Genomic DNA, 14,198 nt, shown 5'->3' on the forward strand with positions numbered 1-14,198 from the left:
GCTGGGTGCTGGCAACGTCTTTGTTAGAGCTAACAATAGAGAAAAGGTTAGTGAACATAATACAACCAGGTAAACAGGAATATTGCTCAAGAAAATGGATGGAAAATAGCAGGGTTTGTGTGAAAAATAAATGAAATATGTACAGCTGTAAGTGTTTTTTTAATCGTCTTCCTTTGGCATTAAATCATTTTACCCTTAGACTTTGTGAAAAGACTATTTCTCTGCTTGTAATTGCCCAGCAACCTCTGAGGGAGCAAGTGCCAAGGTCTTGCTCCAAACATTATTCTTCGCAAACAAAGTACTGACATGTGGCATTTAAAGTAAACTCAAGCTGTCTCCCTGTGTGATAAACTGGCCTTTACCTGCACTTCTAGCAGGGCTACATTGTCAAGAAGATAGAGCAGTGTTCATTGTAGCATTTTTCCAAATAGACCAGGAGTTTAATCATCTGCATTGTGCTGCTTTCTTTATAAAGATGTTCTGTTTTTAAGTAGGACCTTATTCAAACATGGTCTGTATCAACACAAGAGCTGCTATAAGTGATTATTGTGATTAGTATTTCAATCAGTTATTTTAGAATCATTCCTCATGGTTTAAGCTTTTCAAAGTTAAAAAATGTTAATCATGTAGTTTCTGGTGGAAGAAACTCAACTTTCATGTACAAAATGACAAAAGCTGTAAGCAGAGGTGATATAAAGCATGAAGGTGTAAGATTAAACGTCATGCTATAGGAATGATGCAAGTGTACTTTGTTTACAATTGAAACTAGAATACATAAACAAAATAATAAGAAATACTGCAGTAGTTACAATAAAAATGAAATGACAGTAAATGCTTAAAAGGAATATATTTAGTTGTGTATCCATGAAGTGTAAGTTAACAAAAAAATATGAATAAGAAGCTTTATTACACAAGTGCTTAATGTATTTTCTTAAAAAATCACAATAAAGATTCATTAATTGTTAGATAAGACAAGATATTCCTTTATTAGTCCCACAAGGAGAAATGCAACAATTTAAACAGCAAAGAGTAGTGTAGACAAAGCAGACCATTGGTGACAGTAATAGGAGAAGAGAACAAATCAAAGTAGTGTACACAAAAGCATGCGATTAAATACGATGAATAAATACAAAATATGCATCGTAAAATGTGAACTTACAAATTAGAAATAGTATTTACAAGCTGTTATGTACTGGTTAGGTACAGCACAGACTGGTTATGGTGGAGATATTTGTATATACACCTAATTATTTAGATGTATTGGTAACACTTGAAGTTTTATTCAAAAGACTGACATTACGCTGTCATAATCATGACATGACACCTGTCATTAACATGAATAGGGCTTCATGAATGTTGCCATTAAGTGTCATTCGCTAAATTATGACACCTTTACCACAAATGTCAAGTTATCTTGGCAACGCCTTCCGAAAAAATGTCAACTTTGGGGTAAAGGTGTCATAATTTAGCGAATGACACTTAAATGACACTTAATGGCAACATTCATGAAGCCCTATTCATGTTAATGACAGGTGTCATGTCATGATTATGACAGCATAATGTCAGTCTTATGAATAAAACTTCAAGTAAAGTGTTACCGTATTTAACAAGGAAAGCCTCATTGAGATTAGAAATCTCATTTACAAGAGTGATCAGTTCATTGTTACCTCCGCCAAGGAGGTTATGTGATCAGGTGGGTTTGTTTGTTTGTTTGTTTGTTTGTTAGCAACATAACTCAAAAAGTCATGGACGGATTTTCAGGAAATTTTCAGGAAATGTCAGAAATGGCATAAGGAAGAACTGATTAGATTTTGTGACTGATCCGGATCACCGTCTGGATCCAGGGATTTTTTTAAAGGATTCTGTACTATTGGGAGATAGGGCTAATGGTCTGCACTCTCTGAGTGCTTTCTAGTTGTAAGTGTTGTACATATCTTGGCTTTGAATATAATATTTTTTTTTTAAAAAAAGAGCCAATAATTTAAAGCAGAATTGTTTTGCCATGCTGAAGTCTACAGTTGAATTTCTGCCACTTATAATTTCTCAGTCATTTTGGTTTGAAGGGACATTTTAAAGTCATCTTAATGATTAAATTAACCTTTTTCTTGTATCTTAGTCAGAAACCAAGTTTGAATGAGCTCTATATTCATAAGTGAAAGCAAACATGGACACTGTAGTTGGAAAAAGGAAGCTAGTAGGCAGTGCAGCTATTGGAAGGACAACCTCCAATGCATTGACTAGAGCGATCATAACACGGAGAGAGTAAAACCAATGTAAAGCACTGATGAAGTCTGAGAAGTGAGTTTAGGAAGCAGCTTTGTTCAGATGTGTTTTGAGAAGTGGTGTGAAATTGGCCACTGATTTAACAAGCCTGATCTCCTTAGATAAGGCATTTCAAAGTCCTGCAGTTGTGGAAGCAATTTCACAGACAGGAACCCAAAATAAAATACCAGGGGTAAATTCAAATTAAAGTTTAATGTTTACTAGGTCTTGAAACTATGCAGAGTGCACATGAGATTTTTTTTCTGTACAGGCCAAGCAGATGACTCCAACATGTGTCACTGGAGCGCTGTCCTTGAAGGATATTTTCTGAGCTTGTATTCAGGATCTCTCTTGTCGGAAATGACACCTTTCATTCGTTTGTAGCCTGTCTTCTGTGAAAGCTAAATAGCTGTTCCCACCCCGCGCCTCCTGCAGGGCAGCACAGCGCGACTCAGTGCTCACACTCCAAACAGACAGATGGCCATTACGTCGTGCTTCTGCAAAAAAAAAAGGTCTGCAATCATTTCCATGAAACCCAGGGGTGCTGTAGCTCACCAGAGGCACACTAGATATGCAGCGTTACAAACTCTCAGACATGGCTTTCTACCAAGCCTCCAACTGTCTCTAATGCTACCTGCTTCCTTCAAAAAGCTAGCCCCTCCCCGCTGCAGCCCACACCCACCCACCACAAAGCCTCCAGTGGCCCACTTGTGATCATGCAGAGAGTGAAAGCCATTGTGTAGTGGACAACCTCTTGCCCGCAGCTGTTCATTTGATGTATAGGTGCGTCACTCGCCGGGGGTGTCAGCTCAGACCGCAGAATTCCTCCCGCTCCCTCTGCCCAGAGGAAGGAGAAGTGTCAGCCAGCCAACCTTGAAAAGGAAAGTTGTCTGTATGAGGACACACTTATTATAACTCCAAAAACAAATGGGATTGCAGTGTATAACATAGGTTGAGGCTCAAGGGATGGCAGTTTTACTTGGATGAAAAATGATGCAGTATTACTATGTCCTAGTAAGAAAATCTTAAGATAAAATGAAAGGCATTGTTAAAGTTTTCACAGCTTTTCTAATTCTCCATTGAGATGCAGCTTTATTATCACACTTCAATCAGCTTCTTATCTTAAAATACAGCCTTAAAACCTCAAACTATTGCTTTGCAGAAGGAAAACAGCTCAAAGATTGTGGGTTCAGCAGATTTTTGCAGTTGCTACTTTGCTTTCAAAGGTCTTTTGTACAATAAATGACTGAATAGTTTGAAGTAAAGGCATAAAGGTAATTTCATCTAACAGTAACAAATGCACCGCCTGCAGGAGAGCAAAGCTAGCCATTTGAGATTAGATTAAAGGTAGCATTATGATTAAAAATATGATTAAAGCATTTGTTTTAAGTCCTCTGACTCATGCTGATCTAAGTTAGAGATACAGTGCTCGGGAACATTGTTTCAATGCTCTAATGCCTGTGTTAAATGTGCATGTCAGCCTTGCCCTTGCCATGAATCAGTCATGCCCTTACATTACTGGGACATCTTTGCTTTTCATTATGAATTCATGCTTTCTGTGGATGACAAGAAAACTCTCCTGCCCCGGAGAATCACCTCACATTTTAATAAGACAAAATGAAACAAGCCCTGCATGTGGAGGTATTTACCCAATCCAAAAGAAGTGAGACAACTCAAAGAGGGATGGATGCAAGCATTTAAAATTGAGCCGCATCAGGGACTCTCCCTACTTCTCAGTGGCTATCCTTGTACATGTTTTAGCTTGGACAAAAGACACGCAAGTTGGACTTAACTACAGCTTGGGTAACATCTGTGTGAGCCGAGCCCCCCTCTCAATCAGCCAGCCGAGTGTGAATGTTTTAAAGTGAAAAAGAAGGTCTGTGCTGTGAATGATGTGCCGGGAAGACGGTGTTCTCATGAATCACATCTCGGTAGCTGTATCTCCCGCTGACAGTCCCAAACGGGCTCTGACAGAACGCCGCAGATATTGATGGAGAGACGGGGAGGGATGCAGACAGGCTTAATTGCAGTTTGATGACTGGAGGTGCCTCAAAGTCAACATCACCCACAGACTTCCACAGGCAGACCATCTCCCTGTCCTATACACGCTGGGCCTTCTCGCTGTGTAAATACAGTGATAGTCTGGATAAATACTGGCTGCCCTGCAGTTAATCTCATTTGAAAGGTTTATTAACTTGTTACATACCCCTCTGCCAATGAATTGACTTTGAATGATCTTCCATAGAGATCTAACAATGATGAGGACTGAATTTTTCTTGACGTGTCTTGAGGCAGAATAGAATGCACAGTATTCCTGCACTGATATTGACACTTTCATCAGCTGTGAATCATACTGAATATAAGTCATTCCTCTTTGCACATAAACTATAAGGGAACAAGGGCAGGCTTTGTTTGCATGAAGGAAGCCAAATTTTATTGTTTCAGCTAATATGGCTAATTTGTCTCCTACAAGCGGCAACTTCCATCCTTGAAAAATGAAGCCAGTGTTGAAGTGCAAAAAATTGCAATACCGCGAGTGTCCACTTGAGGCTGGCTGCAGGAACACTGCAAGTCCCGTCTGGACACCCATTAAACAGCTGGTTTTTACACTAGAAATAAACTGGTTTACAGCCTGGTTCATAAAACCAAATATGTCTCATTAGCTAATGTCTTCATGTGCTCTCACTGTATGGGGGGTGAATTTTTTTGTGCCACGATGGTTTGGATTATATTTAGGAAAAACCTCACTGCAGACTGATTGGAGCATCTCATTTGATTGACAGATAGCTCGACAGGCAGAGGCTATGTTTCCGTCAACCAGAATGCTAGCTAGCTAGCTAGCTGGAAGTCGCGTTTAGTGGGCGGGCCATTAGGTTGATACAAAGTTCAGTTAAGACAGCTATTTCAATATGGTAGCCACAGCAGATTGGCTTCAAGAGTCCGCCTATTGTAAGCAGACAGCTGACGTCACACAGGGTTTGTCCTGTTCTTTCTACAGTCTATGGTCTCCTTCCAGCTGGACAAGCCCGGAAGACCTCAAAACGGAGGTGCCGAGGTGGCAACCTGATAAAATGTCCAACCACCTTAACTGGCTACTCTTGATGTGAAGGAGCAGCAGCTCTTCTCTTTCTTCTTTACAGATGTCTGAATTCCTCACCCTATCTCAAAGGCTGAGCCCAGCCACCCTCCAAAGAGAAAACTCATTTCAGCTGCTTGTATCCACGATCTCAGTCAATACCCAGAGTACATGACCATAGGTGATGGTTGGTAGGTACACTGACTGGTAAATCAAAAGCGTTGCCTTCTGTCTCAGCTCCTTCTTCACCCCAACGGTTCCTGTCATTCACAAAAAGAGCCTGCTCTTAGAACCAGTTTGTCCGTGAACAACACTTCGCGAGTCCCTCATAACTTGTCGACTCGAAATGGGTGTCATCTAACCTTGCAAAGCAGATGGATTCGCTAGTTTCCATGTTTCTTACTGGCGAATCCATCTTGCAAAGCTCCTGTCTGTACAGTTTAGAAAGTGACAGGACCAATCAGCGTCGAGGCGCAGTAATTTAGGGTGCGGCAGAGTCGTGACGTAAGCAAGCAGCGACAAGAGGCCGGTGCAATTATGGCGGAAGAGAGCACTGACATGTCTATAGTCGCCATGGTTCGCGTAATGCAGTTCTCTCTTATTGGCCCGTAAAGATGTGACAGACAGAACATTCATCCAATCATCCTCCGAGTGTTTTTTCAAAGGCTCTGTCTTTTCCCAAACACCGTCTATGTGAGGTTTACCAGGTGGATGTGTGAAACATCCATCCATCTGGTGCGTCAGGTTAGGTGTCATCTCAATCCAACAAACATCTCCCAGGATTTATTTGCTAAGTAGTATATCACTGTGTCCTTTAAAATCGTGTTTATGACAAACATTAGTGAGTTTAAATGCAGTTGAGCCGTCACTCAGGACATATTGTCAATGCATTGTGTGGATGCACATGCAATCACTTGGTATCTGAATGCCCAGGATGCATCATTAATGCAAAATGTAGATAAAGTGGAGACATGCATGGTCACTTTTAGATCTATAAAATGACAAATAGGAGGCTTCACAGACACGTCTGCTTATGTTTTTTATATGATTTTAACGAAACTACTTGACTTTAGGTGTGTCTTAAAACCCTTTAACCATCCTGTTTATTCTCTCTAACAAATATTAACAATAAAAAGATGGAAAACAAATAATAATCCAGTCATCCAAATGTTGTCTTTGAATTTTATCATCGTTGTCTCTGAAGTTTCAGTCAAACTGTAAACAGTGTCCAACACAGGAAGGAGGAATCTTGGCCAGAACATCAGTTATCCATACATCCTCTGGGTACACCACAAGCCTAGAAATACTGGCTGTCCCTCTGAGTCAGATAATTGTCTTCAGATGATAGCTGATGGATTCTGGGACAACAAAAAGGCAGAAACTGTAGTGGTATTGTATTGTATTGTAAGCAGCCTTTGTGAAGAAAAAAATGCCCCGGTGATAGCATGAAAGCAATTATTTAGTTGGTGAGATTACGGCAGTGATTTCATGAGACCACATATGGTTGTAAAAGCTGTACAGAATTAAATTAACACTCAAAGTCAATTTTGCCACAAGTCTGTCCTCTGCCTCAAATATTAATAAGACAATCCATCTGTTCTTGCATGGCAGCAGTCTTCTGACTTAATAACAGCTCATAATTTGGATGAGGAAACAGTCACTATATCTTATTAAATGAATGCCTTCACAGCGGCTGTCGTTAGGAGCAGAGGAGGGGCTGAAGCTGAATGGCAATTATTGTCTGTTGGAGGCCCGGCGCCGCTTAGGAGTGTGCAAACACGCTGCAACCTTTCTCTGATGTCTCGCTGTTCTTTCAGTTTGCCAGACAGATGCTCCATAACGCCTCAGCAGAGAGAATCAAGAGACAAATCTTTGCACGTCAGACAAACAATAATCCGTGATAAACAATACTTACATCTCTCTCTGCCTTTGTTGCTGTCCAAAAGAGACACAGGCACAAAAACTAGTGTTGAAAAAATGCATTTCTGCACCTAAAAATTTTTCTGTGTAGCTGAATTATTGCAGGAGATTAAGTTGTGAGAAATGTAAACAAAATGATCAGTCTTATCTGTAAATGTCTTTAAAAACAAGAGGCTTTATCTCAAATCTCTTTAATTTTTTATGCAGTGTGTGCTCTGACGGAGGTGGGAGTACATTTGCTTTACAGGTCTGTTTACTTAGAGTATTCTCCTCATAACTGACAGGAAGAAATCCCATTAAAACACCCTCAGAGGAGCTCAGCAGCAGTCATAAAGTGCCATCTATTGGCAGACAGAGGAATGATTTCAACATTGAAAGTGCTGCAATGCAACAGCAGCTTGATTTTTTCATTATCCTCAAACACCATGGTCTCTTTTTTTAATATGACACAGTACTGTATGTGTTTCTGATTGTTATTCGCAGCGTCTCCCCTCGCCTAATTTCCCCTCTCTAGTTGTCAGAGTGTTTATTTGCCCTGCCTCTCCTGACAGTCCCTGTCAATGTTTTCTGCTCTTTCCACGCACAGGGGGAGAAGGGTGAGTCTGGACTCTCAGTGGGAAAGGGGGACAAAGGAGAGAGAGGAGACACTGTAAGTATTTTCCTTCAGTGACATTTACAGTGCCCACATGTTACAGAGTCATTAACCGAGGCCTCCTCCCACAGGGTCAGCCAGGTGCTGCAGGGGCCAACGGGACGAAAGGAGAAAAAGTGAGTCAATGTCGAGTGTCATACATGATGATTCCGTAGTTTGTCCTCCCTGAGACTCGGCCTACGTGTGTGTCTGTGGGTTTGGGTATGGGGGGGATGTGTAATTGGGAGGACGGAGGAGGTGCGGTGGAAAAGAGGAGGTGGTGAAGGTTCCATAGATCAAGCACTATAATTGGAACCAGACACCAGAATTCAAAGGAGTAACCTTTAAAGGTAGTTATTCCCTGTGTATGGAATCTCACTATGAGATTTTTGCTGTTTGCACAAAAACAAAACCAGGGTTTTAGTTCTCCTTTAATAGATAACATTTAATAGATAGCCATTTTATGTCTATTTACTGTCAAGTCTGGTGTTTTCAATATCTAGCCTTTTTCAAAAGAGTTGGCTGCCACCAATATCAGTAAGAATAATAAATCTGGGTATTCAGCCCTGCCCTTTTCTGAATGAAAATATTCCATTAAAATAAATGACGGTAAACGGGAAAGGCAGGGTCTTTGTGGATTTACAGGTTTCCTTAAAAAAGGCTTTATAAGCAAGATAAAAATAAAAAAGGAAAACAGTGAGATTAAATCTATAACCAGTGACTGTCAAAAATAGCAGCGGAGTTAAAGTTAACTAAAATATATATATATATATATATATAACAATAAATTTAATTTATTTAATTAATACTGTATAATGATTAAATATGAATTGTAAAATTAAATATAAATATATAATAATATAATTAAAGCAATGCAAAATACACTTTTTCAGGCTTTTCTAGCTAAAGTATATGCCCCTGGTCCATCCACAATCCCCACAAGAATCTGAAAAATCTGTTCACTCCCCCCTCTCTTTCTCCACCTTGCAGAAAATGTGTGCTGAAACAAGCTGTTCTTAGATTTTTCCCTCATGATGTCATGTGGGGAGTTAGCCCCACCCCCAGGTTTGGTCTGCCCTCTCCGCTTAGAGGAAAGTTCCACCCTCCTCTTCTGATCAGCTGGGAGGAAGATCAGGAAAGTCACATCCATGAAGCCACATCCATTTCCTGAGAGGGGCGGAGTCAGACAGCTCATTAACATTTAAAGCCACAGACACAGAACCAGCTCGTTTTGAGCGAGGCTGAAACAGAAGGGTTTTTTAAGACATGCAGAAATCCGATACTGGAGTGTTTTTTCATCAACAAACATCGTAGGCATGATTTGGGTACCTCTGAGACCGATATAAACTTGTCTAAAAGGGATAAAATATGTGACCTTTTATATCATTTATATATATAATATTTGATATGATATATAATAATATGTATAATGATATGTATGTAATAGTATCATATAAATAAATACAATTCATTTAAAAAATGATTAATTATATATTAAAAAAAAATAAAACATTAAAATGAAGTTAAGTTAAAGATGGTTTGGTATGGTAACACTTGGAAATGAACAGATTTATTGGTGTATTTCAGTGTCTGTTCTGAATTTCTCTTTCAAACTGGCCCAACAACCTCATCATGTGACCAGAGATGGCATAAAATGACATCACATAATTTATGTGTGCATTTCAGCCATGTTGAATAAGTTGGTTCCTAACTTTTGAAAGATCATTATTTCATTAGTGATAGCGTGAAGAATCTGTTGTAACCTGAGGGCTTGATATACTGTGGATGGATCACTCTAAGTATGAAAAACAGCAGGATAAAGTCAGGTAACTTTCTTAGCTTTCATTTCTGATGTCAGACACTTTTCATCTGCTTCAATAACACTTCCTGGTTACTTGTCACATGTCATGCAGTTGACCTTCTCCTTCTCAGTTTACATTTTGGTATCCTACCTTCCTCCGTTTGGGTCGTTTATTGGTTCCACCCAGCAAGGAAGTGAAAGAGAAATGTGAGGAGGAGACATGAGAAGAGAGTAGGTACAACTTAGAAAATGTAAAAGGGAACATATTTTACCCTTTTAAGACAACTTTATATTGGTCTCAGAGGTCCCCAAAACATGCCTGTGAAGTTTATTACTAAAAAACACTACAGTATTGGATTTTTGCATGTGTAAAATGCCCTCTGTTTTAGCCTTTCTCAGAACTAGCCGTTTCTGTGTCAGTAAATAATAATTAGCTGTCTGGCCCCGCCCCTGACCACACCCCTCTCAGGAAATGGATGCAGCACTCCTGATGTTACAGACACTTTTATCCAAAGTTTAGGACCTCACTGGGATTTGAACCATCAATCTCCCTGATCTTAGTCAGCAGGGTAACCCACTGAGCTATCCAGCGTCTCAGCTGGTAGCTGAGAGGATCAGTAGAGCAGGGCGTAACTTTCCTCCAAGTGGGGGAGGGCCAACCAAACCTGGGGGTGGGTGCTTATGCCCCCAGTGAGGTCACTAGGTGTAAAATCTGAGAACGGCTTGTTTTAGCACACATTTTCTGAAAGGTGGAGAAAGAGAGGGGGAGAATGAATGGATTTTTCTGGTACTTGAGGGGATTGTGGACAGGCCAGGGGCACATATTTGTGTTAGAAAAGCCTGAAAAAGTGTATTTTTGCATAATATGTCCCCTTTAAGTAGACCCACATTAAAAAAATCAGTTCAATACCTTTCAGATAAGGTATCAAAATGTATTTATAAAATGTCTCAATATTTAAAGTAGAATTATTTGGGATGATGAAGTTAATCATTTATTCATCCTCTAAAATATCCTCGTCTGTGTACAGATCCATGTTATTAGTTTAGTGACTGAGGCATTTCATGTCTTTCAGATTCATGTAATCTGAACAATAATCCACTACAGAGCTCTGCGGGTTTTTACTGATGTTTCTTGATCAAATGAAAAAAAAAAACGTTAAATAAACTTCCGCCTTACTGAAGCCATAATTCTGAGATTAAGTTATCCTGTATAAAGCTGTTAACAGTAGCAATGTATTCGTCAACTGTGTGTTAAAGGGTTATATTTTAATCAGATCACTGCTGTGAGAATGAAAAAATTAATGAACTGCACAGAGGTGCAGCTGTAGGCGTTGCGCTTTCAAACCAATCACGTTGGGTCTTTGGTCTTAAGACTTCCAATGAGGATAGACTGGTATTTCCTCTGCCTGAGCTCCTTGAGGAGCCTCCTCTCTCCTCCATCCTCACCTCCTCCAGGGCTCCAGCTCCCTCATGGCGGAGGGAGAGCGTTTTCCCGGTCAGTCGAGGAGAGAGGATGTGCAAAGTTTTGTAATGAGAAGCACCACAGTGGCAGATTCAACATATGTCAGTAACTGTTAGTAGCATTGAGAAGATTTTAACATGCAAACATAGAAATGATAACTTTGTACATGAAATATGGACATGGTTCACCGCGTAGATGTTAAACTATGTTTTTTACTTAAGAGAGTAAAAGAGGAGCTGAGCTGTGAGTCTGTAGCACACAATAATTACAGCAGGCTGCGAGCTCAGCTACAGTGCTACAGTTACTAGAATGTAAATTCTTGGTTGTGAAAACTGAACTGAAGCTGCTCTTGCGGACTTTGATGAACACTAAAGAAGGCTGCAACTTGTACACTGGTGAAATTTATTATCCGGGTTTTAGAGTTCTTGTCATGAAGTATAATACTGTATCTAAATTTATCATCTCAGCATAATCTTAAAGAAAGTTGGCAAATAAGCCTGAAAGTACAAATATTCTTCAAGCTTCTGTGCCAGCAAGAACTGCAGCCTGAAGCATTTGATTTTAGGGTTGGACATCCATCCCTCCCTCTAATCTCAGGAAGGCCTTGAGGAAATTTCTTCAGATTTAGTGACAAAGTTCATTCAGGCTCCATCATGAATTGATTAGAAAGCAGTGGTCAAATGTCAAACTTTTTGTCCAAAACTCAAGAATTAGTATGCTAATTACACCCCTATTTCAAACAAATTTCTAATAAGATACAATGATGAAGCCATGACATTTATTACCAAGAAGGTCAAGGTTAACCTCACTGTGACAGAATCTTGTCTTGAAACTAAAAACCTCAGCAGTCATTCCGTCATTTGTCTGTGTTTCCTTTTTTGTGTTATCTCAGGAAAGCCTGAGAAAAGAGCTTAAATTTGGCACAATATCCGCTTGGACTTTTCTGTTTTGAATTTAAATGATTAAGGCTCAGAGGGATCCAAATGTATTTTTGGGTCCATCATGGCCAATGCAGACGAGAGCATGGTAACAAAGTTTAAAAACATGGCCATTCAAACAAACATATTAGATACAGAGGTATAGGGAATTAAAAGATGTATGACAAAAACAGTGCAACATGGCCCCTCAAATTGCATGTCATCATGATTAACTTTTTTCTTTCTTCCAGATATAACATAATAATGGTAATATTTCTGCCATCTCACTTGTATTAACATGCTGATCATGTGGACTGGTACACCTGTAGGTTTACCTTCTGCAAGTATGCAGCTACCTGTCAACAAGGAGAGAAACAGAAACTGTGCAGATGCACACATGCACTGAACCTGGCATAGCAAAGTTTGATGAAAGGTTTTAGTCCTACAGTGCCTTTAAAAAAGTATTCACCCCCTGGATGTTTAATTAGTTTTTAATTGATTTTATAAATCAGTCACGGTCAGTATAATTTGGCTTAAAAAAGGATACTGAAAAAACGCTTTAATGTCAAAGTGAAAACAGATTTCTACAAAGTTATGTCAATTACCAAAAATATGTAGTGATTGCTGAAATGTTCACCCTATTTAAAATGGCTGACCTAATTCAACAGAGGTCCAGCCAGTTGGTGCTAATATTCTCACAATTAGTGAAATGGGGATCACCTGGGTGCAGTAAATGTGTCTTAATAACCATTAGTTAATCAGTATTTCTGGCTACCATTACACCCTGAAAACAAAAGAACACTCCATTCAGCTCAGAGAAAAGGTTATTGAAAAGTATCAATCAGGAGATGAATTCAAAAATTTCCAAGGCACTGAACATCTTCCACAGTTCAGTTTAATCCATCAAGAAACTAAGCACAGTGAAGCACAGTGGCGGCAGCATCATGCTGTGGGGATGCTTCTCAGCATCTGACCCTGGGTAAAAAGAACGGGGCAAAACATATGAAACTCTTGGAGGACAATTTTATTCAGTCGGCAAGAGAACTGCAGCTTAGGAGAAGATTTATTTTCCAGCGAGACAATGACCCGAATCATACAGTGAAAGCTACAGAAATGGTTTAAAGACAACAAGGGGAATGTTCTGGAGTGGCTGAGCCAAAACCCAGACCTCAATCCAATAGGGGATTTGTGGCTGGACTTGTAGAGGGCCGTTCAGGCCTGTTCAGTCCCAATGCAACCTGACAGAGCTTGAGAAGTTTTTCCAAGAAGAATGGAGTTAAACTATTTTTATTGGATTGACATTACTTTGTAGAAATCTGTTTTCATTTGGACGTTTAAGAGTTTTTGTTTTGTGATCTTTGGGGGTATTTGTGAATGTGAATGAATATGTGAATGGTGATTCTCTTTATTGATTTTCTGTATTTTTTTAGATAACTCATATGCCGGCAATACGCACTTTGACTGAAACACTTTAACTCCAGCCCTTTAACTCCAGCACTTTAACTTCAGCACTTTAACTCCAGCCCTTTAACTCCAGCACTTTAACTCCAGCACTTTAACTTCAGCACTTTAACTCCAGTACTTTAACTCTAGCACTTTAACTCTAGTACTTCATATTATTGATCGATGATTGTACTGTATTTGTGTATTTTAACCTTATGAATTAATGTTTGTTTAATCTTGTGATCTGCCAAGGGACAACAGATGCATATTAGCATTTTTGCTAACTCTGGCGCATTTACAATATGTATTTCGTACGCTTGTACATTAAGGTGCATTGTCCCTTTTAAATAAATAAATAAATGAATTAAAAAAGAAATAAAGAATAAAATAAAAGCCAAATTAAATTGACCATGATTGATTTACAAAATCAATAAATACAACCAAGTGAATATTTTTTGTAGGCATTGTTTATGATGCTACTGACACATAATGTGAATGAGGTTTTATGTACTTGTTCACTTTAGAACAAATGCAGATGTCCTTTTTGATCTTCTTGACCTTGAGCTGACTGTTTGATGTGACATAGCTGAATCCAAAAGGAGACACTTTGCAGGTTTAGGCAGTGAGATATTGTGCACTTTATTCTCCAACTTCTCCTGAAAACCTCATTTCATTGTTGCATTTCA

General features: G+C 39.3%; 1 protein-coding gene across 6 annotated transcripts in view; it reads left to right on the forward strand.

Annotated features, from left to right (window-relative positions):
* Positions 1 to 14,198, forward strand: part of LOC121510817 (collagen alpha-1(XIX) chain-like) — a 281,327-nt gene that overhangs the window by 166,549 nt on the left and 100,580 nt on the right. For all 6 annotated transcript variants that reach the window (XR_005991990.1, XM_041789059.1, XM_041789062.1 and 3 more), the window contains 2 exons: positions 7,845 to 7,907; positions 7,982 to 8,026. Coding sequence is in view for 5 of the 6 variants with exons in the window: in XM_041789059.1 (XP_041644993.1) it covers positions 7,845 to 7,907; positions 7,982 to 8,026 (108 nt within the window). In the remaining variant the exon portion in view is untranslated. The remainder of the gene's footprint in view (positions 1 to 7,844; positions 7,908 to 7,981; positions 8,027 to 14,198) is intronic.

This window comes from Cheilinus undulatus, linkage group 6 (genome assembly GCF_018320785.1).
Source record: "Cheilinus undulatus linkage group 6, ASM1832078v1, whole genome shotgun sequence".
In the NCBI taxonomy this organism is placed as follows: domain Eukaryota; kingdom Metazoa; phylum Chordata; class Actinopteri; order Labriformes; family Labridae; genus Cheilinus; species Cheilinus undulatus.